Source organism: Cervus elaphus, chromosome 5 (assembly GCF_910594005.1).
Source record: "Cervus elaphus chromosome 5, mCerEla1.1, whole genome shotgun sequence".
In the NCBI taxonomy this organism is placed as follows: Eukaryota; Metazoa; Chordata; class Mammalia; order Artiodactyla; family Cervidae; genus Cervus; species Cervus elaphus.
In genome coordinates, this window is record NC_057819.1 from 130,395,956 (window position 1) to 130,423,804 (window position 27,849).

Sequence of the window (27,849 nt, forward strand, 5' to 3'; positions counted from 1 at the left end):
TACGTGACCTAAGGTGGTTGTTTATTCGCTAAGTCGTGTCTGACTCTTTTGCAACCCCATGGGCTATAGCCTGCCTGTCTCCTCTGCCCATGGGATTTCCCAGGCAAGAGCCCTGGGGTGGGTTGTCATTTTCCAAGGGATCTTTCCAATCCAGGGAACCCCATCTTTCCCATGTCTTCAGCCAATATGTTTCCTATATTGGAAGGTGGATTCTTTTTTTTTTGGAAGGTGGATTCTTTACCACTGAGCCACCTGGGAAGTCCTAGGTGACCTTGTAGGGTGACACTTTTCAAGATTTTTCTGCTTTGATTTTTGGGGACACAGTCTTTAGCAGATTTTTAGGACTTCTAAAAGTATACATACCCCCCCCAAACATTACAATGAACAGGATGCCACCATTTCTTTGGTGCCCCAATTCTTCAAATCATCCTTTTAACAGGACAACCAAATGAATAAGTCCACAGGCCATTTTCTTTTTAATGCAATGTATATTTATTGTAAACAATAATATACAAAAAAAAAAAAAAGGAAGGAAGAGAAAAAGGAAAGGTAAGTTTCACAGAGAAAACAAAAGGTTTGGGTGGGGGGACAAGCAGAACAAACAAAACACAAACACAAACCAAACCTTACCTAAAGACAAAATATGATTTAAATGCCAGGTTTCTTAAGTTACAGAAATATTTTTTTTAAAAAAAGATCTGCTTTTATACAGAAATGGAAAGATGCCATAAGAGTGCTTTAAGATTTTATTCTACTGACTTCTAAAACTGTTAATATATCTTTTTTTAAATAAAAAAAAAAAGTTTGCTGTCTTTTTTAAAAAGCAATCCTCAAACTCTCCAGCCACAGAAGTAATTAGGAATTAAGATTTGTCAGTGGGCTGAGCCTCTTCCCCTGATCCTCTCTCTCTCCAAGAGACATGCAGGGGACGCTGATGACACACGTTTGTATTGTTGGTGTCAGCACACACACAGACGCAGTTTAGACAGCCCCGAGATCTGTGGCAGAAAACACTGCGAATGACTCAGTGATACACTACATCTGCAAACTCTCATGTGTACAAAAAGAGAAACACGTTTCCAGTTTGTTTTCAACAAAACAACAAAGAGGAAAGGGAAAAAAAAAAAAAGGACAAAAAAGGCATTTATACAAATCTAGGACAAGGAATCCAAAGAAACTTTTAATAAAAAAAAAGATTAAAGAGATAAATAAAAAAAAAACTGGTTACAGTTAAGGACATAATTTAACAACAGATGACCATACCCTTTGAGGACGGCTGCAATAACCTATTTTAAAGAAGGTAAATTTAAAAAATAAAAAAAAAGAGGGAGATTTTTTTTGCTGTTGTTTTTCATTAAAACCTCTCCTTACGAAATAAATAATTTTAGCACGTGGAATGTCTTGAAGGTTAACTGCTGGTGTTCAGAGAGGCACAGGTGATAGTGTTAGTGAGAGGATTCTAGCATCTGTATTCCACATGGGGCCGGGGCAGGCGACCTGGGGGCAGTGTGCTGGGGCACTTATTGGCTGCTGAAGCAGTCCCCAGACAGACTTCGTCTCCTTTGCTTGCCTTCTGCTGCTTAAGATTGTGGCGAACAAGCAAATACAGGAAGAAATGCACTCAAAGAGGGGGCAAGAATTTTCCAGCAGCATGGTTTTAAGGCTTTAAGGTGGCTTTTTTTTTTCCTGCTTAAAAAACATATATATGATAAAGCTTACCAGATGCTCACGCAATAGTCTCTAGACTATTGTTTACTTCTGTCTTTGCAAAATAAGGCCTTGATTTTTCTTTCTAAGGCAACTTCTCCTTGAATTGGAAAGCCTGAGGAGTTAAGCAAAGCTCACCCTCCCCAAACTGCCCAGTAACACAAATCTGCGGCTTCTGCAGGTTAATATAACACACATCCTTTTTTTTTTTTTTTTCTTTTTTTTGCTGTTTTTTCGTTCCTTTGTTTGTTTGTAAGAGAAAGCAAATCTGTACAAAAATACTCTGGCTGCAAGAAAAGCTAGGGCACGCTGTTCAAACTAGTTTTAGCTGTTGGAAAAATAAGAGCATTTAATTCTTTTTATCTAAAAATATGTATAAATCCCCTCAAAATGGTAATGAATCATACACAGTACATACTAAAAAATATTTAAAATAGAGAATATTCCTCACAGAGGACTTTCTTTTTCTTTAATTACTGCTAAAAAATAATTACGAAGTCCAAACAGGCAGAGAGAACTGAGCAAGTTGGTCACACGAGAGAATCTCCATCGTCCTCCACGCTCGCTTTGAAGGTTTCCAGTCCAGTTCCGGCGTCGGTTCCGCCGGTCCATTCTAGCCAAGAGTGAGCTGGCCACCGGTCTAACGACAAGGCGGTGATGCGTCTGCATAGCTCAACGTTTAGTGTCTTGGGATCTGCGTCCGAGTCGCCTTCAGCGTTAACGTGTCTTAAAAAAAAAAAAAAAAGAGAGAGATAGAGAGAGAGAAGGGGAAAAAAAAATGTCCAAAGGGTCGCGCGTTTGTTTCTTCGGTTCTTTCTGCGATCATCACGGCCAGCCTCGCGGCCCCCGCCCCGGGCGAGCTCTTCTCAGGGTCTGGTGAGCTGTGTGTACACCGGCTGTTCCCAGTGCTGCGGGCTGTGGGTCTGGGGGATGGAGGGCACCCCCGAGGTGTCGGCGATGGGCGTGTACATGGGCCGCTGCGCCGGGCTCATGTAGCTGAAGGTGGAGTAGAGGCCGGAGCCCTGGCCCGCCGCGTGGCTGTAGTAGGCGCCCGAGTTCTGGGGGTCGCTGTAGTCGTACTGCGCGCGCGTGATGGGCGGGTAGGCGGGGCCGTAGTGCGGGAGGCTGAAGGGGCTGTAGGCGACCTGCTGCGGCGAGTGCTGCTGCGCCTCGCTGTAGTGGCTCGGGCTCAGCTGCTCCGTCTTGATGTGCGTTCGCTGCGCGGGGCCCGGCTCGCTGCCCAGCGCGCCCAGCGCGTGCGCCGGCGGCGGCGGCGGCGGCTGCGGGGGCGCCTGGGGCGCGGCGGGCGGCGGCGGGGCGGCCTGCGGCGGCGGCGGCGGCTGCGGGGCCGCCTGCGGCGGGGCCGGCTGCGGCGGGGGCGGCGGGGCCGGCTGCTGCGGCGGCGGCGGCGGCGCCTGCTGCTTGGACATCCACACGTGGCCCGCGCCCGCCGGGCTGGCCGCCGTGCTGCTCACGCCGTAGCTGCCCGTGTAGCTGACCTGGCCGTGCGTGGCCGGCACCCCCGGGTGCCCGTTGGGCGGCAGGTACTGGTCGAACTCGTGGACGTCGAAGGTCTCCATGTTGGAGATGACGTCGCTGCTCAGCTCGCCGATGTCCACATCGCGGAAGTCGATGGGGGGCTGCCGGCCCCCCTCTGGCAGGGGGCGCCCCTCCCGCTTCAGGTCGGCCTTGCCTGGCTGCACGTCAGTTTTGGGGGTAGTGGGGGGCGTCGGTGGACCCTGGGATTGCCCTGCGGGGCGGAGAAAGAGGAAGCACAGGGCCATCAACCACGGCTGCGCGGAGGCTCTGGTCCCGGGGTGGGGGTGGGGGGCGCACCTACCCACCCTCCCTCCCCGCATCCGCGAGGTAGGCGCGCTGCGCCCGAGATAAGGCGTAGAATGATTAACCCGCCGGTACACACTCGGCAGCCCCCTTTTATCAGGGGAGGGTCCAAGGCCCCGGAGGGTCCGGAAGACCACATTGCTACTTGTAGAAAAGCCCTGTGTGTGCTTTTGGGGCGGGGGAGCAAAGAGAAAAAGGGGAGAAGGCCGGTAAAGCTGTAAAGGCATTTTGCCTTGCAATAAAAATTAATCTGTTAGGATGCAAGGATTAGGGGGTGTGTTGTGTGTGTCCAGGGACTTCGTGGGGCCCTGGGGTCCTGGGCAGGGAGGGGAGGAGAATTGGGCGAATGGGCGCAGGGCTTAGTTTGTCTCCCTCCTCGGGGAGCGCCTGGTCCCTAAGCAGAGCCTCCCGGTGTCTGGGGGGCGGGGGGCGGGCTTCCTGGGTGGGGGTCTGGCGGCTCGGCCCGGGGGCGGGGGGAGGCTCACCCGAGTGCTCGCCGGGGGAGTGCACCTCACTCATGCCGGAGGAGGAGTGCGGCGAGTCGGCCTGCAGCGCCTTGAAGATGGCGTTGGGCGAGATGTGCGTCTGCTCCGGGGCCTCCTCGGCCTCCGCCTGGCCGTTCTTCACCGACTTCCTCCGGCGCGGCTGGTACTTGTAATCCGGGTGATCCTTCTTGTGCTGCACGCGCAGCCGCTCCGCCTCCTCCACGAACGGCCGCTTCTCGCTCTCGTTCAGCAGTCTGGGGGCGGCGCGGGGAGAAAGGGGGGGGGGGCTGAGCTAGCAGGTCGGCGAGACCCGGAGGCGACCCCCACCCCGCGGCATCCTAACAGTGACCCTCGCCTCCCTGCCTGCCAGCCGAGACTGCAGCTCACCGCTTTTCTTTGAAAAAACAAGAACCGCAAAACTTCGTCCTCTTGGTGCGACCTGAGCGGTCCCTCCCCGCCCCGCCCTCTCCCCTTCTCTTCTATTTTGGAAACCCTGCGGATGAAAATAGCTCCCGCTCTCCGGGCCTTTGCTACTGGATATTTACCCGCCCCGCTTCCGTCCGCAACACCCTCTGAACATTTTCTAAAAAACCACTTAATCTGCAAGAAGCTGCTCCTGCCGAACCCCACCCCGCCCCCGCCCGCTAACACACACAGGGCACCCACCTATTTCCAGCAGCTTCCAACCCCATCCCCCACCCCGTCCGCTTCCTGCCAGGGGACCCTCAGGCCTTGGTTTGCCACCCCCCGTCCCCCCCGCATACCATCCCGGTGGGCGAAGGGCGAGCGCAGGTCGAGGGAGGGGGCGGCGCACTTCTATTGCCACCGCAGCCCCCACTTGGGATTGGCCTTCACAGTGGGCGGCAGGAGATGAGGCTGGCAGCCGGTCCCACCGCGTCCCCTGCGAGTGTCCTCCCCTCCTCTGCGACCTGCCCCCCCACCCCGCCCCACCTACCCCTCCCCCATTTCCCCAAGAGCAATCCAAGAACTCGGTCAAACTCTCAGCCAAGTGACACCTCGTCCCCGCACCCCACTCCGCCAACCCTCCCCGCCTCTCGCCCCCCCGCCCCCGCCCCAAGCCCGCGGAGGGACCGGCGACCCCCTCCTGCGGGGAGGCGGGGCGCGGAGAGACCGTCCGGGCCAGCGCCCCCCGCCGCCGCGGAGCCCACCCCGCCGCGCCCGCCCGCCCTACCTCCAGAGCTTGCCCAGCGTCTTGCTGAGCTCGGCGTTGTGCAGGTGCGGGTACTGGTCGGCCAGCTTCCTGCGCGCCGCCTGCGCCCACACCATGAAGGCGTTCATGGGCCGCTTGACGTGCGGCTTGTTCTTGCTCGAGCCGTTGACGCGCACCGGCATGGGCACCAGCGTCCAGTCGTAGCCCTTGAGCACCTGGCTGACGGCCTCGCGGATGCACACGGGGAACTTGTCCTCCTCGCTCTCCTTCTTCAGGTCCGGCTCGCCCTTGGGGAACGTGTTCTCCTGGGGCCGCGTGTTCTCGGTGTCGGAGCCGGAGCCCGAAGGGCAGGGCGAGCCCGCCGAGTCCTCGGACATGGTGGGGCTAGGGGCGGCGGACAGGCCCTTCTCCTGCTCGTCGGTCATCTTCATGAAGGGGTCCAGGAGATTCATACGCAGGCCCGGGGCAGGGGGCGGGTGGCCGGGAAAGGCGAGAAGCCGCGGCGGCTCGGGCACTCGAGGCGCGGGCTCCTCTCCCCTCGGCGGCCCGGGCGCGGGGCGAGCAGCTCCCGGGGAGCCTGGCGCGTCACTCGGCCGCAGGGACGAGCGTTTAGGAAGGCGCGCGGGGGCCAGCCCGCAGCTGCCCGCTCCAAGTGGGGGAAGGCGAACTGGAGAGGAGGAGGAGGAGGGGAAGAGAGAGCAGAAAGCGGGGGCGATTGCACCCCTTCTCTCCTCCCTCCGGCAAAGAAAAGTTCCTGGAGTGAAACTGGCAAGTCTCGGCGCCACTGAAGTTCCAGGTCAGTTTCAATCTCCGCTCTGCGCTCTCCAACTCCCAGTCCAGCGGCTCTTTAATAAATACAAGGGCCAATCACAGCGCGGCATTTGAGGGGTTGGCAGGCAGCTGATTGGGCCCGATTTTTGGGGGGGGGGGAGGACTGTGGCGCTGGGCAGGGTGACGAGAGGAGAGGGGAGGAGCGGGGAGGCGATCGCAGCCTCTGGTCCCGCGGGGGTTTGGGGGGGGTGCACCGGGGAAGGCGGGGGACCCGGGACTTCCAAGTGTGTAAGTTTGCCGTCCTCTCTTAATATCAGAATTCGGTGCCGTCTCTGCGCGAATCTGTGTGTGTGTGTGTGTGTGTGTGTGGACTAGGATTTGTCCCCACCCACAAGCATTTCTGTTAAGTTTTCTCCGCTGTCCCGGGGACTTAACTGGGTTTGCAGTATTCGAAAAGCTATCGTTCCTGCTCCTTCCTTAACTCCTAGCCCAGTTTCCGCGCCTGGAGCCTGCCTCCTCCGAAAGTGCTTAGAAATTGTCTTTTGAAGCAAATGTTTTGGTGACTCAACGTCCGCCGTTCCTCTGTAATAATCCGTATAAATAGACGAACATGCTCTGGTTCGCCGGGGCCCGTGCGGCTGGTCGGGACTCGGCTGCGCTCGGTGCAAAGAGAATCAATGAAAAACCACAGCGAAGTGCCCCGCGCGCGCCGGCGGCCGCGGCGACGCCGGAGCCCCGCGCAGTCGCGGGAGCCGGCCCGCGCCTCTCAGACCTTGAACTCTGACTTAGTTCTTCTCCAGCCCCCCTGTCCCCCCAGCCCGCACCCCGCCGCGCGGCTCAGTGACAGGGCGACCGTCCCGAGGTTCTGCCTTTCACTTCTGGCCGAATCAGAACTTGAGCAGAGTTACCCGTGGAGAGAGTTCGCTTACTGCTCTGGCTTTCAGAAACCGAACTTGGCGAACGTGGTTGTGCTGGGCCTGGAGGCCGAGGCCCGTCACTGGGTTTGAAAAAGCCAAAACAAATGGGTTCCACCGCAGACAAAACACTCCATTTTGGTGGAGTCCTGCTTCTTGCCTGCTTTCACCTTCCCCCCCCACCCCCTACAAAAACACCTGGAGAGGCGAAGCGCCTGTGGTCCTGACTTTAGTCGGATCCTCTGACTTGCAGACATTCGGAAGTCCTGGTCAGGGCTGTGGGGGTGTCGCTGATGTGTTTCAAGTGTGATTTGAGCACAACTTTTGTGTTTACACGAACTGCTTAGCTGGCTTTGTGTTTTGAGAGGGAAGAAAAATCTTAGTCGCCTGCAGGTTCCGTGTGTTGAGAATCACAAACGCACAACACAACGGCGGAAAACTCACTTCTAAATACCTGCCCCCTTCTCCTTCTGGCTCTCGCCAGTGTTCGCCTCCGAATTAAATTATTGTTACGGTGAATCATCCCTCTTCATAGCAAAGACTTCTTATTTCTAATTTGCAAACTGCGGACACTAGTACAAGATTTCAAAGAATGTTTTCCTTGGAGAATTTTTTTTTTCCCCTGACATTTCCATTTCTTCTGAAGAACTGGACATTTGTTACAGGAAATGGAACTCTTCAGAAGGTAGCCAGTTACGAAACTGTGAAACAGTATTTACTTTTTAAACGAATGTAACTTACAAGTGGACATGTCTGGTACTCTATAGCTTGTTTACCCCTTTAAGAGACAAGGTACAACAGCCTTGTATTCCTGGCCGCGTGAATACGCTGGGAAAGTATAAGAACAACTCAGTCCTTTCTTAGGAGAAAAAGTCCCGCTTAGTCGGGACTGATATCTGGGTCCTAGGGAGGGGGGAGTTGTTAGTACAATCTCAAGACACCTGACCCAAGAGGGGACTCAGAGACCAGAACTTTGGGTAGAAGCTTTGGCCGGGCCGTCTGTATTTAATTGCATTGTATTGTAATTGCCATGTTTACTGGCATGAAGGCAGTGAAGACGACTGTGACTTTTTTTGGGTAATATTTCACTAAATATTTGTCAAGATAAATACGTACATTTAAATATATATTTTAATGTGATAATGTAACAGGAGTTATGTAATGCATAGAATTTAAAATTGTAAACTATAGATCTGTATCCCCTTCTGTTTGTTCCATACCAATATTTTTGTATCTTTTTGAAAGCTTAGGATAAACGGTTTTAAAAACGGGCTGCAATTTTTAGCTGCATCCAGAGAGGGCGCCAAAAGCCCAGAAACTGTCTTAACTCTCAGAAACTGCAGGGAAACTGAGATGGTGGTGGTAGGGGGTGGTGTGTTTCACTCAGTCAAGGCTGCCCCGCTGCAGAGATTTCTCTCCGCAGGAATTCCTATCCGATATGTCCTCCCATGCAGGTCCACCTCTGGGCAGCCCAGCGAGGAGAACTGGGAGATGTGTCTTCTATAGTCAGGCATTTGAGATGCCTGACGTTTCTGTTCTGCCCAGAACGGGAACACTGAGACCGCAAGGACCCCCAGCTCCAAGGTGCCAAGCGTCTCGGAGTGCCAGGACCAGGCCAATTCTGGCGCGTGGGCATCATGGATCAGTTAGTGGGGAGGGCGGTTTCGCATCTCTGCAGGAGGCTCCGGTGGGTGCCCACCCCCCACCCCACTCGCCTCCATGCGGGGACTTGGTTCGCTGGGGGTGGGGGGGTGACTCTCTCCGGGTCGCAGGCTGACCTTTCTGAGCTGCCCAAGGAAGAAGGCTCGCAGCCCCCACCAGAGCCCCTGAGTCAGAGGGAACCCGAGGGAAAGAAACCCGTTCACAATATTCCGGTTGCAGATGGAGAAACTGAGGCTGTCGATCCAGTTTGAGCTAGAGCGCTCTGCCTGGGGGTGGCAGTGGGGGGCTGAAGGAGACCGGGGGGCGCAGACGGAGCAGAAGGGGCGAGCGCTGGGCCGCACTGCCCCCAATACGAGGCGCGCATTCGGGTCCCGCCCGCGAGGGAGGCAACGCCGCGAGGTCTGCGGCCGGGAGCCGACACTCCCGGTGCGAGCGGATCCCTCGGGAAACCGAGGTCTGGGATACGCCCCACCTCCCGCTCTCTCGGCGTCCGTGGCCGGCGCCGGGCTCAATTTCCCCAGCCCGGGCGGCCGTTCCCCCTCCGCGTCTACGCGGGAGCCAGGCAGGAGCCCAGCGTAGCTGGCGTGGAGCGCATTCCGTGCGCCTGGGCGCGGGGAGGGGGGGCTCTGTCTCCGGTGGGGGTGGGCCGTGTGGACGGAGGGGGCTACCTTTTGCCTGCGCGGTGGGGGAGGGGGGACTAAGGACCGCGACCTCCCTCTCTAAAATTCCTTGGCCAAAGTGGAGTCCAAACCGTTTTCTGCAGGCAGGCAGGTCCTGGGTGGGGGGAAAATAAAACTAACTGGTGGGGATGCGAGCGGCAGCTTCTCCCGCGTCTCTCTGCCCAGGGCAGTGTTTTCTGCAGAAGTGCCGGGGACGAGGGATGCCCCTGCCCTCCGCCAACATCCCTGGCCGGGTTCCCTTGAGGTGAAAGAGCCCAGCCCCTGGCGGGACCCTCAGGCCCTGGCGCCCTCCCTGGGCGGCCTGCGGATCCTCGTTTTTAGCACTGTTTCACTGGGGCCCGAGCCGGCTTGCCGGTCTCCCCAGTTCGCGAGGGACACCAGTTCTCTTTGCAAAGGAGCCGCAGGTAAGCTTGTCTCAGGACAAGCGCCGGGCTGCGCGGCCCCAGCAGGAGGGAAAAGGGAAGTCCCAGACGGTTTCGTCGGGGCGCAGTGAATATCTGTGGGCCGGCCAGAGAAAGTGACCTTTGCACCTCGCAGGCCTCCAGAGCTACCGGCCGCACGTCCCAAAACGCCCGCGCTTGTGTGTTAGTCGCTGTGCGTTTCTCCCCACACGGGCGCCCTGCTCGGGGAGGTGATCCGATCTGTGTCGCCAAGATTGGAGCATCCCGGAGCCCCTAAAACTGCAGGCCGAGAAGGGGGCTTTTCAGTCCCCCCCCTTTTCCCAAAGAAAGCGGGGTGCGGTGAACGGGAAGTGTCGCGGGAAGGGAGGAACCCGTCCCCCTGCTCCGGGTGACGCGACCCGCCCTGGGGGCAGCGGCGGCTGCAAACGCGCTCGGCGCCCCGGGGGCGCGGGGACCGAGCCAAAGCGAGACAGACTGGGCGAGCTGGCTAGTCCGGGGCTGGCTGAGAGTCCGAGGGGGAGAGGAGGGGAGAGCTGGCAGTGGGGACGTCCGGGCCGCGGCCCCAGAGGGACTTTGCTTCCAAAGGGAGTGTGCTGGCTCGCTTTTTTTAACCTTCCTTTTTCGAAAATATCTGTTTTTAGTCAAGGTACCAGGGAGAAGGGCATTGTGTGGATTCCTTCCAGGCTTCTCTAGGATGGCCCACGGGAAACTTCGTAGGACTGTGTGTGTGTGTTCGTCCCTCCATAATTTCCCTCTTAAAAAAAAATCTCTCGGGCATTTTCAGCTGAAAGTGCTTTTGCCTTGCTGATTTAAAAATACAAATAAAACCACCGCTGGAGGAAGCGGTTCCTCCTTTGCCCTGGACTCCGCAGGGGTCAGGGCGCTCCCTTCACTCCAAGCATTTCCCCTGTAGGTCACAGAGTCCCACCTGCCTCCCCTGGGGTCCCCTTTCAGTTTAAGGTGTCTTTAGTTCCGGGGAGAGAACTGACAGAAAACAGCTGAGATTCTTAGGAGTTTTGAACAATTTCCCAAAGGGAACTGGAGCTCTAGAATGAGGGCTTCATCTCACTCTGCAGGGCCTCTACCCAGCTGCTCCCTCCGAGATGTCCTCGTAGTAGCTGGGACATCAGATTAGTTCAGATCTGCATGAATGGGGCAAGGGGAGGGGGGCTATCTCCATCCAACCTAGGAAAAGGGCGAAATGGTATTATTACACAATTCTGAAGGTGACTGCCAGAATTTAAGACAAATGATCTTGTGTCTTTCTCGCAATCCTTTTCTATCTCAGCAGGACCGGATGCCCGGGGCACATCACATCGCCCTGGTTTCTGGAACCTGTAGGTTCGAGGGGGCCCAGGCTTCCTCTGATGCGATGCTGATGCAGAGTGGCGTGAGCCGGGCTCTCTGGCAGACGATCAAGCTGGGTCGCCAGCCCTCTGGTCTAGCTCAGGCGGCTGCCGGAGCGCCTTCCACCTCAGGGCCCCGGGAAGGCCAAAGCCATGAAGTCAGTCCCCAGCTTTCGGATTATCCTGGAGTGACATCTTGACGCTGGCAGTTCTCGGTGGGCGCTGTGACGTCGCGAAAACTGCAGAGGGTGGGCGGACCGAGAGCTCCCTGCTTGAACAGCCCCGGGGTGTCGTCAAGTGGGGGCCACAGGGAACCCGGAGATGCTCTCGGCTTCCTGCCTTGTCACTGTTTATTTCAGATTAATTTCTTGGTTCGCGCGCTGTCTGCAAGCAGGCAGAGGAGGCCGGCAGCGTTATGACCACATTGCCTCTGGGGGTTTGGTTCAAGGGAGAGGCAAGGGCTGTCTCTCTGTCCTCTCTTTCCCAGCTTCCAATAGGCAGATGAGGCATTTTGAGAAAGCACTTTCATTCTTTCCCCCCTACTTCTCTCTACGACATTTTTCTCCCAAGGCCCTCTCACTCATGTAAAAGGAATAAATAAACTCTTAAATCCCCCCCCACTTTTTTTTAATGAATGTGAAATTTGACCTGCCTTAGATGAGAGGAACAGGTTTTCTTTTTGTTTTTGTTGTTTTCTTTCTTTTTTGTGTGTCTGCCCCTCCTTTACATTATTGAGACCCAGAAAAATCTCATGGTGTCAGTGACTCTGTCTTTAGGACAACATGTGTTTACATATAATGGGCAAGTGCAGGTTGTTTCTGTCACAGTGAGTCCTCGGGCTGGAACCTGCTGCTCCCCAAAGTTCCAGGTCGGAGGAAACATGAGAGAAGGCCCGACGGCCTGGACAAGGCAGGAGTGGTTGCAGAAACTAGTTTCCTGCTGGTGCCCCTAAAGCTCACAAAGCTGTCGGCTTCGTTGGCAGAAGAGTCTTTTTGGCCTCATCCCCTTCCACATCCACATGCAAGGCAGCGACATACAGCAGTTTCCCGGATAACTTAGGGGCAGGCTCGCTAGAGATGCGAACATCGAGGTACTTACTATTCTTCAAAAGGGACCAGTAGACTCAGAAAGCCCTACCTGAAGGGGCCTTTTCCTTACATGCTCACTTTCTGGGAGTGGAGGAGGCATCCCCTGCCCGGCAGTTTGTCCTCAGGAGCTAGAAGAAAAGTGGGGTCTGATCGCGGGAAGATTCTGGCTCCGAGAGGAGAGGGAGGCTGGGCGGGTGGGCTTGGCTCAGATGCTCTACACTGGCATTCAACCTCTGCCTCCAGGGTCTGCTCTCCTGCCCAGCCTTGCTGCCCCCAGAGGCCTGGCCTGTGAGGAAGCCCTGAACCCAGCTTTTGTCTGAACCTCAACTGTACTAATGGAGGAGGAAATGGCACCCCACTCCAGTGTCCTTGCCTGGAGCATCCCATGGGCAGAGGAGCCTGGTGGGCTACGGTCCACGGGGTCACACAGAGTCGAACACGACAGAAGCGACTTTGCACGCACCCCCACCCAGCCGTACTACACGCGTAAGGGGTCCTGGGCAGCTGACCGGGTGCTGCTCGTTCCACATGTGGCTGAGGTGTGGGTGATTCTGGGAGGCTGTGCAGGGATGAGGTCCACAGACCTGAGTGTTGTCTCCAGGCCTACAGCAGGTGGGGCGCAGTTCTGGGGGCAGGACGCACAGCATGGGGTGGGGGACAGCCTGTCCCCTCCGTCACCCTTCATTCCCTGTCCTCCCACCTGTCATCTCAGTCCCAGCCAGCCCACCTTTAACCATCTTCAGCTACCCGCATCCATCAGTTCAGCAGATGTGGCTTGAAGTTCCTACTGTGTGCCTGATCGTCCAAAGGGGACAAGACTGAGACCCTGGCTGTTAGCGTCTCTTGTTCTGGCTTCCATCAGGATCAGCCTCTCAATTCTATCCATTCCCTGCTGCTTTGCCCTCTGGGTTCGCTACCTTCTGAGACCTTCTCTCTCAGCCTCTGCCCTGGATTCCCTTCTTCTTGTCCTGAAAGAACACGTGGGGCACAGGGAACTGAGTCCCCTCCTTGCTGCTCCATCCATGTGCCGAGGGGAAGACAAGGGAGAAGGGAGAAGTGTCCCGAGCTCCCGTCTCTTCCCGCAGAGCCCACCTCCAGCTCCTGTCCCCACCGATGCTGTGGTCTTCTGCGCCTGGGCCACCCCCACCCCACCCACTTTCTTGGTCCAAGCCCAGAAATGCCTTGTAGTGTGTGGTACACTTCACTCTCTCTTTGGGGGACATCTGCCAGCCAGCACAGTGGTGATGACAATTTCCAGATGATTTTCCAGGAGCAGAGAAATCTTCTGGGGGAGGAGAGGGTGGCATGGGCCAAACGCTGAGTGGGCTGAATGTTGTGGTTCCGGAGAGGCCCAGGGAGGTGGAGTTCAGTGAGGCTCCAAGTTTTCTTTTTCCCCTTTAGATTCTGCCTAAAGCAAAAGTCACTAATTGCTTTCTATTTTCCTGGCACCGAGGAGGCTCTCTTGATTCTGACTCCCCTCCAGGAACTGAGGTCTGGGGAAAGCAGGGTTTCAGAGCAATATGTGTGGGGGGTGGGATCTGTCTCCAAGCTCATTCCCTCAGCCCTGTGAGGCCTGAGAACCACAGCAGCCAAGTCTCAGGCTGGTATCAGTCAAGAGGACCAGACGGGTTAGGCAGAGGGTGACATGAACTGTCGCCTGCATCTCCCTTTGTTCTCAGGTGGCCCTGGCCCACTCCTGCAAAGGGCACTTTGATTTTCAGTCAAACAAACCAGGAAGTGATGGCGAGGTTGCTTCTGAGGCTTAAGAATGGGTTCAGAGGAAAGACTAGATTCTCTCTCTTTTTTAAAAAAGATTTTTTTTTTTATGTTGACCATTTTTAAAGTCTTTATTGAATTTGTTACAGTATTACTTCTGGGTTTTTTTTTATGTTTTGTTTTGGTTTTTTTATTGGTTGCACGGCGTGTAGGATCTGGGGCTTCCCAGGTGGTGGCTTGCCAAGGCAGGAGGTGCAAGAGACTCGGGTTCGATTCCTGGGTCGGGAAGATTCCCTGGGGGAGGAAATAGCAACCCACTCCAGCATTCTTGCTTGGAAGGTTCTGTGGACAGAGGAGCCTGGAGGGCTATACAGTCAGTGGAGTTGCAAAGAGTCACATGATTGAACAAGCACGCACATGCAGATCTTAGCTCCCCAACCAGGGGTTGAACCCACAGCCCCTGCCCTGGCGGGTGAAGTCTCGACCACTGGCCCTCTAGGCAAGTCCCTAGATTCTCTTTTGATTCTGAAACAAATCCAAACAATACTTCCTAGGAATTTCCTTAGAAAGGATTGTTCATGTGTCTTCACTTGCTGATTCTTGAGAGTGGTCCTGACTCCTCAAGTCTCGTCCATGTTGTTTGGCTGTTTCTCAGTGACTCGTGTGTTGAACTGACCCAGCCTTCCTGGGTTGATGTATCGGCTTATTCGTTATCTTCATGAGTTTCTCTTCTCAGGGAAGGGGAGCCTTCCTTCCAGCCCTTTCTGGCAGCACGCCTCTGCCTTTTCAGGGAAGGGTATCTCTCTCAGATGAAAGCTGCCCTCATCTACTGCTGTCTTGGGGAAAATGTGAGCCTTATTCAGAGTATGGAGTGAATGACAGTGAATGTACACTTAGCATATTCTTAGTCTCAGAGGTAGCCAGACTTTAATAGGAGATAGAGATCCAGGCTACATACTAACCCCTCGGTGATGACTTGATGTCTTCCCAGGAATGGATATTTGCTCTTATCTCTGTTTTAATAATATCTTGTTCCTGTCTCTTGGTGTTCTCATTTGTCCTTTGTGTGGATATGTGAACCATTAAACTAGGATCTCCTTGAGGACAAGTACACAGCGTAATCCTCTTTGGATCTTCGGTCTGTATGCCATAAAGACTCTGCCGAATAAACCTTCATTTAGAGAATGAAGGACCAAAATATAGCCACAGCAATGAATGTCTAATGGTAGATTCCAGCTCGGGCCATGGCAGGACACCTTGGTTTCCTGGGTGAGATATCTTTATGTGTGTCAAAACATGTCCCCTAGACATCTGTCTGTGTCACTTTCAAGGAAGTCTATTCTTGTTCTGGAATCCTCTCTTAAATTTCCTACCCTCTGACTTAGGAAAGGGTGTTGGAGACATGCCTTTGGAGAATTTTTGGAGTGATGGATGTAAAACTTTTAGATTGCAATCTTTATACATTTCAGGCCTGGATTTACAGGTTCTGAGAAAACAATCAAACCACAAACTGAAATCATTATTAACAGATCAGAAGCCTCTAACCCCCCCTGAACTTTGCTACCCAAATATACAAGGATAATAAATATTTTTCTCTTCCTGGTTTTCTTGCTTGCATTTCTAAGCTCAAGGCACAGCCTTTTCACGGATGAGCCTCAGTGTGGCTGCCGGGCAGGGAGCTTGTCCATAGCAGAGCAGACAGTTATGACCTGGCTTTCCTCTGTAGGTCTCCTAAGAAAGGCATTTTCTTTCCTCTGCAAACGTCGCTGCTGTTTGTTTGGAGAAGGAGAGCTGAGGATCTGGAATTAGGGGTGTCATGTGGGTTGCACGTGTGGCTGGAGCTACCTGAAATCTGTAAGCTAATCACTCCCAGACGCCCTGGGGACTGCAGTCCCCAGAGCCCCAGCAGCACAAATCTTTCCCCTACTCCTCTTTGGGGGTGGGGGGAATTTAAAGGGCAAGAGAGAATGCAAGTGTGTGTACATAGATGTATGGTGTCTAGGAACTTGGGTTTCTCTTGCAGTGATGTTTGGACCCAACACCCTACTTTCTCCCCAAACAAAGGCACTTGAAAAACAGAATCTCCCATCTCCACCCCTGCCCCTAATTCCAAACTGTGATTTCTTTGGAGGAAGAAGGAGAGAGAGAGAGGACAAGGAGCAACAGGAGGAGGAGAGAAACCTGATCTTCGGGGAACTCAGGCCCTGGCTCCTGGGTGGGGTGGGCGGAGTTAATTCCAGCAGGTATTTATTTAGTTAGTAAATGTCAAAGTGCCACAACTTTTTGCTTCCCCTGGGTGAAACTTGTTGCTAGGTGGGCAGGGCGATGCAGTCAGGGGTCAGAGGATGGACAGTCTCTTCCGGCCAGTGGGAGGCCACCCTGTGTAGAACATAGGGGGACCCTGATGGGAGATGGGCCAAGTGTGTTTGGGGCCTGGATAGTCCCTGCTCAGTCCATGACAAGTGTCCACTTCCATCCTCACAGGGGTCTCTTTCACCCGCCCCGCCAAACCAGCAACTCTGCGGACTCACCCAGCCCAGCTTCACAGGTTCCCTCCAGAAGCCTGTTCACAAACACAGAATCACTGTGTACAGGAATCCTGGGGGTACACGCTTTATCCTCTCTGTCTCTGTTTCTTCCAGGCGTACACACACATGCATACACACACACACACATGCTCACACACACACACACACATGCATACACACACATGCTCACACACACACACACACATGCACACACACGCACACACATGCACACATACATGCACACACACGCACACGAGCACACACACACATTATTCTGAAGCAGATGCTCTTGTGCCTTCTCACCTATTACTGAAAAAATAATTTCACCACTAATGAATATTCCCTGCCGCTGCTTCCTGCTTCTGCTTTTGAAGTGCCCCTTACATCCACTCATCAGCTCTATTCCCTGGATGTGTCTGGGAGGCGGGGAGGGGGAGAAATTACCCTCTCTGCTCTTTCATGGGCAGAAACAGAAGCCCCGCAAAGAGCCTGTGCCTCGCTTAAGGCCTCACGGTAAACGGGAGAGGCAGATCGCTGGATCCTGCCTTGCCAGCTCCCCGTGTGCCTCCCCGGCACGCCGGGCACACGCAGAACCCCACACACTGCTGTCTCCACGGAACTGCGGCTCCAAGGTCGACGGGCAGGCTGGCCCAGGCAGCCCACTCCCCCGCGTTCTCCCTGTTCTCTGGGAGCTCTCCCTGGGCCCTGGCTCTCTTCTCAGGTCACGCGGGGAAGAACTGGGCGTCCGCTCTTCTGAGAAGCGCATCTCTGCTCTTATCTTCCCCCTTGTCCCCTAATCGGGGCTCGGCTGCCTTTGTCTCCGAGGAGCAGAGAACACAGCGTGACTTGAGCCAGGCACCTCTGCTGGGCCTTCCCTCCCCTTTGTCTCCTTCGCGTGAGAACGTCTCTGGGTTGGCAGCAGCGGCGCCTTGGCTGACTTCATTTCACAGCCGTCCTTTTCACTCTGACGTGTGTTGGGGTTTCTTTCTTCTCTGGGTTGGGTGGCGGCCGTTTTACACCTTGACTCAGGCCTGTCCAGGTTTTCAGAATCGTCTTATTCCACTGAGCAGACGCGGGGGGCACCGTTCCTCTCATCCCAGAGCAGTCCTCATCGTTCTGGAGGAGCAGGGCCCGTGGCATCGTCCTGTCCCCTTTCTTTCCTTTTTGCTCCATCGGGTCATGGTTTTTTTGGGCCATATGGCATGTAGACTCTTAGATCTACCACCGAGGCTCAAACCTCTGTCTCCTGCAGCAGAAACAGGGATTCTCGAACACTGGATGGCCCAGGAGTTCCCTCCATTAGGTCATTTATTAATAAGAGGAGGTGTTACAGAGCGCTTACCGTGTGCTTGGCAATCTGTTACGGGCAGGATGGATAAATCACCTGTATCGCCCCAAGAAAACCTTCTGTGGTGTTTCTTCCTTCTCCCATTTAACAGATGAGAAAGCTGAGGCTGAGAGTGGTTAATTCACTTGTCCAGACTTTTACAGCTCTAGGGTCAAGTGGTAAAAACCCATACTTACAGCAACAGTAAAACAAGAAAAGAAAAAAAAACACCAACCCTGGGATTCTTACTATGTAAAAACCATTTATGGTGACTTCCCTGGTAGTCCAGTGGTTAGGACTCCATGCTCCCATGCACACGGCCTGGGTCCCATCCCTGGTCAGGGAACTGGATCCCGTCAGCTGAGACTCAGTGCAGTCAAAATAAATAATAAAAATAAATAAATTTTCTCAATAACTCATTTACTGCGAAGACCAGGTGGGCTATGCCATCATCGCCTCTCTTCTCCAGTGGGGAACATCTTACCCAGTGCCTCATTTCTTTTTAGACTTGCCTTATTTCCTTTAGGCTCTGTGTTTTGCTAGGCAATCCAGATTTGGGAATGAAGGTTCCGAAGCAAGGCTGTCGGTGGAGGAGAATGGTTTGGAGCGAAGAGGGGCCGCTGGGATTTCTGCATGTCACTGTCTTTTCTTGCGTTTTGCATAAAACATGGCTGCTTTGATAACCCGCTGGTCTATCTCACTTCCTTCTGGTACTCTCTCTCTGCGGAGAACTCATCTTTTGGGGGGGGGGGAATCAAGATTAGAATCCTCTGGTTCAAACTTGGTCTGTATGCAGACACGTTTCATTTGAACAGCAGACACTGGTGTTTAAGACTCGGTCGTGTACAACATGTGGGGAAAAGGTTGTGATGCTGGTTTAAGGAAGGAGGAAGCTGATGCTGACTCTCAAAAGCGTGAGGTGGATAGATGCTTTAGAGACTTGGAACGGAGATTCCCTGAGCATCTTGTTGTCCTTCCCACTGTTCTCTAACTGTTCTCCTGAGCAGCCAGATTAGAAATCAACTGGGCTCAGCCTTCATTTCTGGCAGTTTGTCATTGTTTAGCCACTAAGTCGTGTATGACTCTTTGCGACCCCATGGACTGCAGCACGCCAGGCTCCTCTGTCCTCCACTATCTCCAAGAGTTTGCTCAGATTCATGTCCATTGAGTTGGTGATGCTATCTAACCAATTATAGGCAACTGTTTCTGTATGATTGGTTGGGGAAAAATGAGAAGGTGGGTAAAGTGATTGCCCAGGACTGTCTCCAGAGAGGATACAGAACGGGGGCAGAAGACTTTGAGAGAACAACAAAGCTCAGTTAGTTTAGTTGCACATTTTATTGATGTTTCCTGAGCTCAGATCATTCTCAGGGGAGCCAGGGAATCTTTAGTGGGGACAAGAACAATGACAAACTCAATGTTCTAACAGCGACACAGAGCCGTTTAAAAAAATCAGTGGATGTTCAGTCCACGAACACTTCCCAAGTGTCTAAAGAGAGGTCAGGCTCAGTGCTACAGAGGTTCCCAAATGGACCCACTCAAGGGCAGCTTCACATCTTCACCCATCGTGGAGGCTGTGCTGATTTCTCTGCTGACGCCCTTGCCCGTCCAGCTTTTCACAAAGAAATGCCACTTTGGGGACCTGATTTTTTTTTTAAAGCAACACATCTGTGCCACATACTTGGACACTGCCCTCTGCCTTTCTCTGCCTGGGTCGGACACTCGTCAGAGTCTTTTTCTAAGTCTGTGGCCACGAAGGTTTCCATGGATGGTATAAAGTGCTTTGTGTATTGGAAACTGTGAATCAAAAGGTAGAGGGACTACAAAAAAAAAAAAAGAAAGAAAAGCTAACCCTCAAGCTCACCCAAATCCGAAACCTCAGACTCTTGGAAGGAACCAGTGGTATAAAACATAAAACAGTCCCAGACTGCAAACACAGCGTCAGCAGGCAGCCCTTTCTGAGGATACTGGAGGTGCTGCCGCTCTGGAGGCTTGGCATCCACACCAAGGCATGGAGAGCCTTCTTCTAAGTTTCTGAAAGCAAGGCACCTTCTTCCTGCCTGCCACCGCGCCCCCCGCAACACCCTCAAACCTCACTGCCTCCCAGGAGGCTGGCCCTCTTCCCTGGGGTCTCCTGGCTGACCCCCCCCACCCCGAGATCTGACGCCAGCTTCCCCTTGATGGCACTCACTTCTGCTGCCAGCTCTTACCTGGGGCGGCAGGAGCCCTAGCTTGCCGATGCCCGCCATTGCTGAAAGAAGGTATTGTTATTTTCCCCACACTGCCCAGGTTAGGAACAAAGGCGGACCCTGGATCTTCTCTGAGCAGGAGAGAATGGAATTAGCATTCCTTCAAAATGGCTTGTTATTATAGCAGATTTCTGCTAACAATTACCTGGCAGTATAGAAAGAGGTCTGACTCCTTTAGGCTCCTGGCGGGTTTTCCCTTCTCTCTCTCTCTCTCTCTTTTTTTTTTTTCCTGTGGAGCCTTAAAAAAAATGTGCAGACTTGCAGCTTGGACTTCAGCAGGCCCAGTGTATTTCTGTCCATGACATCTAAGGAGATCTTACTGGACAAACCATTATTTCATACGGGTGTGTGTGCGTGTCTGTGTGTCCGTGCATGCGCGTTCTTCGAGAAAACAAAATGGGGGTAATTTCTTTCCTTTTATGATCATGTTTTCTCTTCTTGAGAACTAAATTGTAGGAAAAAAATGTAAGGAGTTGCTGAATTTTAGAAAACAGAGAGAATGGTAGGGATGGTTTGCTTTCACAAGCGAATTTAGTTTTTTTTTTTTTTTAATCTGATTTGAGCAAATGCCTTGAGGGTAATCGCTGCTCAACAGATATTTACTGAAAAGAGTTGCACCTGCTCTGCTTGATGCGTTTAAGTGAAAGCAGTCCCGATTGTGCACTGGAACTGCTGAGGGAGGAGTGAAAATTTTGTTGATGATTTGGGAAATAGGAGAGTTCTGAAGATTCAGAGGCAACAACGCTTAATCAGGTGGTCAGCCCAGGTGGTTACACCTCACAACTAAGTCTGGGGACTTCCCTGGCGGTCCAGTGGTTAAGACTTCGCCTTCCAACTCGGGGTGTGCGGGTTCAACCCCTGGTCAGGAAGCTAGGATCCCACATGCGTTGCAGCCAAACAACCCAAAAACATTAAAAAAAACCCCTAATTTTTACCAACACAATGCCACCTCCGTATAGCTTTCAGTTAGTAATCCTAGATCCAAGACCACAGTGACCACTGTGTTTCTGTAAATACGTGGCGTGACCTTCTGAGAAACACTTAGCTTCTCGAGGAGGCTGCTTTCTCCTGTTAAAGGAGAGCTTGTCTGAGTTTCCATAGATATTTTTTATTTCTTTTTTTATTTGTTTTTAATTGGAGGAGGTTTGTGTCACCGTGTTGTATTGGTTTCTGCCGTCCAACAACGCAAGTCAGCCAGACTGTACACCTGTCCCCTCTCTCTCTAGCCTCCTGCATCTCACCTTCCAAGTCATCTCAGCACGCGGAGCTGAGCTCCCCGTGTTAAACGGTGACTTCTCAGCAGCTGCCTGTTTACACACGGGAGTAAGCTGCTTCCACTTGAGCTTACTGGGGATTTTGACCTCTGAGGTAAGAGCTGGGTTTAAAAAGCTGGTCCAAACCAAACAGCTGGCATTATTAGCATTGTTATCCCATTAGATCTGTTTGCGTTATAGAGGAGCTGGGGGTGGAATTGGTGGGTGATCTAAATGCCCCAGCCTAGCGAGAGGTAAGATGCTCTGTAAATATCTCTTGTAACCCAACAGACCTCCGGAGCTCAGCGGGCAACTAAGCAGAAAATTCCCGGAATACCAGGAGATTGGGTTGTTTGGGAATGGATGGAAGCTCCCTTGAGACTTAAGCCTTATGGTAGCCTTTTCAGAGGCTCTGTGTGTGTGTGTGTCTGTGTGTGTGTGTCTGTGTGTGTGTGTGTGTGGAGAGGTCAAGTCCATACAAGACTCTTTGTAACATGAGCTTCATCCCAAATGATCAGACTCCCTTTTGATGAGGATGGGTTTGATCGCAGATAGAAGGTTGTGTTTTTTTGTTTCAACCCAAACCAGAGGGTCAGGCTCACGGCTCACCTCCTTGTTCCCACCTTCCTGACTCCCTTGGCCTGCCCCACACACCAATTTTCATTTTCAACACTTAGCGCCTGACTTAGTGATCTGACTTCACTGACTCAGAAAACCGGAAAGGTCAGTCTGACTAACACCTCACCCAGCGTCCCGGGATTAGCATCCAAGACAAACAGATCCGAGATGGGCTGCAGGCTCCCGAGAGACATTCCCACGTGTGAGAAAGCCCGGGAGAGACGGACGGCATTTCTCAAGCTCGTTGACGTCACTCGAGTTCACCATCCAGGGCTTCACCTTCTGGAGCCTGGGGTGGGGGGGGTTGGGATCCTGGCAGAAGGGCTATGCTGATGTGTTTAAACAACAACACCGAAAGGGGGTGGGAGAAGAGCTCTTTCTGCTAATCAAGGGAGAAACCAAACAAAACGAAGGAAGTCCAAGAAAAATACAACGCTATTGTTTTGGGGGCATAAGAGGCTGGCTCCGAGGTTTCATTGAGTAATCGAAGTCACACCCTTTCTCTGTGGGACCCAAGGAATGTTGGCTGCTTCTCTGGAGGCAGGTGGGAGGTGGGTAGACAGGTCTATGGAGATGAGACGTTCTCAGAGCCAGGCCTCTCTGAACATCCCCGTGGCCTTGTCGCTGGGAGGCTGGGGACACACAGAAGCTGGAATGTGGTGCTGAACTGCGGCCAGCGGGAAGAGACCACGAGTGAGGGGTGGGGAGAAGGGGAGCAGAAAAAGGTCGCCAAGCAAACTGGGAAGCAGGGAGGGAGATGACCTGGCTCTTTTTTTTTCGTCCTCATCTGAACAGGGGTTCCTGTGTCCTCAAGAGCCCCTTGGCTCCCTCTCACGAAACCGTAGGGCGGCGACCCAGGCAGGGGTGGCGTGTCTGGGTCTGGGGTGCGACGGGAAGCAGGAAGCACCAGTCATTTCACAAGAAGGCTTGACGGTGGGGAGAGAGCCAGCGGACGCTGGCAGACCCCCAAGGTGGGGTCGGAAAGTCTGGCCCGGCCTGCAGAACATTTGGCTCCAGGTCGTTCTGTGGGTAGGTTAGAAAACACGGCCGTCCACAAGGCTCTCCTGCCAGCCCACCTGAAATCATCTCTTCCTCTTGCCCAGCCTTGATTGCGTCTCTGCGATGACATGTCAGCTGCTGGCGGTGAGCGTCCGTGGCCCCAGGAAGGATGACTGTGACCAGATGTCTTGGCATGAGCGTCCCTTCCCAAAGCAAGTCCTGAAACAGAGCTCCCATGAATGCATGCAGGCTCCGGAGGGACACTGCCACTGAGCTTCATCCCTCCTCTTCCCCCCGTCCACTCCTTCCCCTTCTCTTTAGATCATTGCAGGAGTCCAGTGGGTGCACATGCACTTCTGGAGTTGCTTGTGACTCTGCTTTTGGAGCGTTTCGCTATCGGGTCGGTTAGTGGACCTTTCTACTCTGAACGCGTGCATCTGACCCAAGGCTCTTGGTCTCTCTCATGGGCTGGATATCTCTTATCCAAACTCTAACTTATCTTCTTCAACTATGAATGGCAAAGACTCAAAAGATGATTCCTGTCCCCCACCCTTTTATTTTTCTTTGGATGCGAAATGTATCAGATTCATCCACAGGGTCCTGTCTGGGTATATCTGAAACTGCTTCTCTTTGAGAAAGACAGTGTCATGAGGGTGTTTTCAATTGTTTACGAAAAGCTTGTTCTGCAAGGATTTGTTTCAGTTCTTGAGTCTCTGGACTTGTGCAAATGGGCGTTATTCCTTATCTAATCCACTGCAGTACTCTTTAAAAAAAAAACAACAGCTTTTCATTTTGTGTTGGGGTACAGCTGATGAACAATGTCCTCATAGTTTCAGGTGAACAGCAAAGGGACTCAGCGGGACATGTACATGTATCCGTTCTTCCCCCAATTGCCCCCCCTACCGGCTGCCACATAGCATTGAGTAGAGTTCCCTGTAGTGTACAGTAGGTAGGTCCTTGTTGCGTATCCATTTTAAATAGCTGTCACTGTTGATCAGTTGCCCAGTCATGTCTGGCTCTTTGTGACCCCATGGACTGCAGCACGCCAGGCTTCCCTGTCCTTTGCCATCTCCTAGAGCTTGCTCAGACTCATGTCCAATGAGTCAGTGATGCCGTCCAACCATCTCGTCGTCTGTCATCTGTTTATGTCCATCCAAAACTCCCTGTCTCTTGCTTACATCCTCACCCCTGCACATACAATCATATGCTTGTTCTCTAAGTCCGTGAGTCTGTTTCTGTTCTGTAGGTTCACTGTATCATTTTTTTTTTAGATCCCACCTATGAGGGATGCCATACTTCTCCTTCTCTTGCACAGCAGTACTCTTGACTCAGAAATCATAAATTCTGTTTTTCTGTTTGATCAACTTGCTCTGTGACTCTTTTTTTCTTTAGAGATTTTTTTGATATGGACCATTTTTAAAGTCTCTATTGAATTTGTTATGCTGTTGCTTCTGTTTTGTGTTTTGGTTTATTGACCATGAGGCATGTGGGACTCTTAGCTCCTCCACTGGGATGGAACCCTCATCCTCTGCATCGGAAGCCCCAGGGAAGTCCCAGCTCCATGATTTTAGAAAAGCTGTATCACATCTCTGGGCTTCAGTTGTATCCCTCACTCATAGGTGGTTCTTCATCAAAAGTTAGCATCTACTCACTCTTCTTTTACTTCTCCCAAGGCCAGAAGACTGACCTTAGTGATCTCTGGCATGCTCCTTCATGGGGGAGTTGGGTTAGGGTTGTGTTCAAAGATGCTTAGAAGGAGGAGAAGGGTTGGGAATTGTCAAGAGCTTTTTTGGCCTGATAGATGGCAGTCCATTAATCCATGCTTAAGGCAACCCATACCTCATCCTAGAAACAGAGATTCACTAATCATCTCTGGGGCAGGAGCCCCAGAACTCTTAGGGTTTCAAATTTATATGGCAACCACCACGGAAAATATCTCTGGGCTGAACAGATGAGGGATGAGCCGGTCTGCAAATATTTCCACGATGTAAATAGTCATGTTTACAGAAGGGCATATGGACAAAGTTTAGACTTGATAGATTTCCATCATTTAAAAAAAAAGAAAAAAGATGATCCAGCCAACAAAAGATATACCTTCCCCAGCGCTGGTGTCTGAATTCTATTTGTCTGATACAGCGCGGCATCCCCTAACTGCCGCGTCTGAACATCCTCCAGTTCCTATCACAACTGTACTGTCGAGTTTTCTGAATTTAACATCCGAGCACTGAGGGCAGAGCTGTGCAGAGAGGTCTGTGCCGCTAGACAGAAAGCAGCTCTCGGAGGAGCCCTCCGTTTGGGGGTGGCATCCTTCATGTTCAGGCTCTAGTAATGGCCTTAGCTCTTTAACGAAAGGAATATAAGAATCCAGAGGCTTCCCAGGTGGCTCAGTGGTAAAGAATCCGCCTGCCAATGCAGAAGATCTGAGTTAGACCCCTGGGTCTGGAAGATCTCTTGGAGAAAAAAATGGCAACTCCCTCCAGTATTCTTGTCTGGGAGATCCCATGGATAGAGGAGTCTGGGGTCCACGGAGCCTACAGTCCATGGGGTCAAAAAGAGTCAGACATAACTGAGCAACTAAATAACAACCATAAATAGGAATCCAGGGCAGTGAGAAGCACTTATTGTTGGCAGTGTTCTGAACCATAATTGGATACTGATTGGACACCCTTTCTAAAAAGATGACTACTGCTCATACTAATCCTTGAATTATTCATTGAAAAGCCACAGTGAGTAAACACACTGGACTGAACACACCATGCTCATGACGGCTCCTTGCACACAGGCCCCCCGAGGTGGAGGACCTGAGTGTCCAGCCTCCTTCTCTACTATGGGGGGAACATTAGGACTCCTCTCCTCCTCTCCTCACGAGGCCACTGTGAGGATCTGAGCTAGCGGATGTCATGTGGGGGAGTTCCCGGTGTCTAATAAATGCTCGGCAAGGTTAATTGGGTGAGCTTCCTCCTTATCATAAATTGAAGGTGAGCTGATGTTCAGAGCAACAAAATAACACATCTGAGGAAACTTTTGAGAGTCCCTTGGACAGTAAGGAGGTCAAACCAGTCAATCCTAAAGGAAATCAACCCTGAATATTCATTGGAAGGACTGATGCTGAAGCTGAAGCTCCAATACTTTGGCCACCTGATGCGAAGAACTGGCTCATTGGAAAAGATCCTGATGCTGGCAAAGATTGAAGGCGGGAGGAGAAGGGGATGACAGAGGATGAGATGGCTGGATGGCATCACTGACTTGATGGGCATGAATTGGAGCAAACTCAGGGAGATAGTGATGGACAAGGAAGCCTGGCGTGCTGCAGTCCATGGGGTCGCAAAGAGTCAGACACAGCTAAGTGACTGAACAACAACAGCTTCACAGAGCTGGTAAGAGAAAGTGCTGAGATCCAAACCCAGACCTGTGTGCAGCCTGGGTTCTTCTCCTTCCTAAAAGAGGATGGCCAGAAACCCTGGGGAACAACTTGAATAACCATGGAGCACTGGTTGCCCACATCATAGGCTTCCCATAACAAGTCTCTTGAAAAAAGTGGCTTGGAGAAAAGAACAGGAATATAAGAGCTGCATAGGAGAAGGGTCATAATTTAAAAATGCTCCTTGTGGGTTGTTACTGGGTCACTCTTTCCAGTTTTCTGGACATTTGAAATGTTCATAATGTAGTTTCCTGGTGGCTCAGACAATAAAAAATCCACTTGCAATGCAGGAGACCTGGCTCTGACCCCTGGGTCAGGAAGATCTCCTAGAGAAGGAAATGGCAACCTGATGCAGTATTCTTGCCTGGAGAATCCCACAGAGGAGCCTGGTGGGCTACAGCCCATGGGGTCGCAAAGAGTCTGACATGACTGAGCAATTAACACCGGCACTAATGGAATGTAGGGAAGAAATCAGGCACAGTGGAAGCAAGGTGTGGTTTATGCAGAAGGCAGCGTAAGACTGTAAAGTCAGCGTTTTCTAGCAGCAAGGAGGACCAGCAGTGGCCTGGAGCTCTGAGCCTGTTTTCTGGGGATTCAGCTCCTGAGAGTCACTTGGTGTGACTTAGAAGACATCTGCCCGAGGTGGAAGATAGGTTCTAAGGAATAAAAAAACCTCTTTTCCCAGAAGCTTGCTGCTCTCCGCGTTAAGTAATACAGAGTTATGTGCCTGCTGTGAGGTTGGCAGGAGCCTGGATGTGATGTGTTGATAATACATGAGTCTTGCACGCCAGCTGTCTCCATCCTGGACCCCCCCGCCCTCAGTCTGGAGCAAGTAATTGGCTGCACCGTCTCTGTCAGAGCAGGGGAGAGTCGGTATTTTACGGACGTTCCTGTTTATTTTGCTGTCTAACTACATTGGCCATTGTGGGTTTGGGCAAAGCAGAGCCCTGTAAAGAGATGGAGAAAGCAACCTTTGATAGAGTGCAAGTGCGTTCGCTTATGTATCTCCCTTGTCAGATGAAATCCTTGTCCATGCAGGAGGATCCACCCATGGTGAGGAAGGAGACTGGAACTCTTTTTTTAAATTTTAAATTTTGTATTGGAGTACAGCCGATAAACGATGTTGTGATCATTTCAGATGACCAGCAAAGGAACCCAGCCACACATACACATGTATCTGATCTCCCCCAAACTCCCCTCCCATCCAGGCTGCCACATAACACTGAGCAGCGCTCCCTGAGGAGCTTGAGGAACAAGGAAAAAGAGGTCCTTGCTGGTTCTCCATTTTAAATAAAGCTGAGTGTACACGTCCATCCCCGACTCCCGAACTGTCCCTTCCGCTCCATCTTCCCTCTGCCGGCAACCATAAGTTGGTTCTTGAACTCTGAGAGTCTCCTTCTGTTTTGTACGTAAGTTCCTTTGTATCATTTCTTTTTAGAGTTCACATATAAGGGATATCTTTTGAGGCTTTGTCTCACTGCCTGAAGTATTTTTATTTTTTATGCCAATGCTCATTTAAATATTTAACTGAGTTTTATGCCCCTAAGTTGTCTATTGGCATCAGAGAACGGGGAACTGGAACTCTGTCCTTGAAGGAAAAGCGGAAAGATGCATTCCCATCTCCCACTTGCAGGCCATCAAACCTGAGTGGGAAAAGAGAGCAGGCCTTCT

At 52.3% G+C, this 27,849-nt stretch overlaps 1 protein-coding gene and 1 long non-coding RNA gene across 3 annotated transcripts in view; one reads left to right on the top strand and one right to left on the bottom strand.

The window, feature by feature from the left end:
- Positions 1 to 468: 468 nt before the first annotated feature.
- Positions 469 to 6,043, bottom strand: SOX9 (SRY-box transcription factor 9). Of its 2 annotated transcripts, XM_043905673.1 has the most exons (4): positions 5,227 to 6,043; positions 4,035 to 4,288; positions 3,043 to 3,457; positions 469 to 2,988 (listed from the first exon to the last, which is right to left on the bottom strand). In XM_043905673.1, the coding sequence occupies exons 1-4, from the start codon at positions 5,655 to 5,657 to the stop codon at positions 2,574 to 2,576; spliced, it is 1,515 nt and encodes a 504-aa protein (XP_043761608.1). In that variant the 5' UTR covers positions 5,658 to 6,043; the 3' UTR covers positions 469 to 2,573. The 2 variants fall into 2 exon arrangements, with proteins under 2 accessions (XP_043761608.1, XP_043761607.1); XM_043905672.1 differs by having other exon boundaries at positions 469 to 3,457.
- Positions 6,044 to 6,191: 148 nt separating this feature from the next.
- Positions 6,192 to 27,849, top strand: part of LOC122695590 — a 35,583-nt gene continuing 13,925 nt past the window's right edge. Inside the window, exons 1-2 of the long non-coding RNA XR_006341426.1 lie at positions 6,192 to 6,264; positions 21,114 to 21,255. This is a non-coding gene — a long non-coding RNA (uncharacterized LOC122695590). The remainder of the gene's footprint in view (positions 6,265 to 21,113; positions 21,256 to 27,849) is intronic.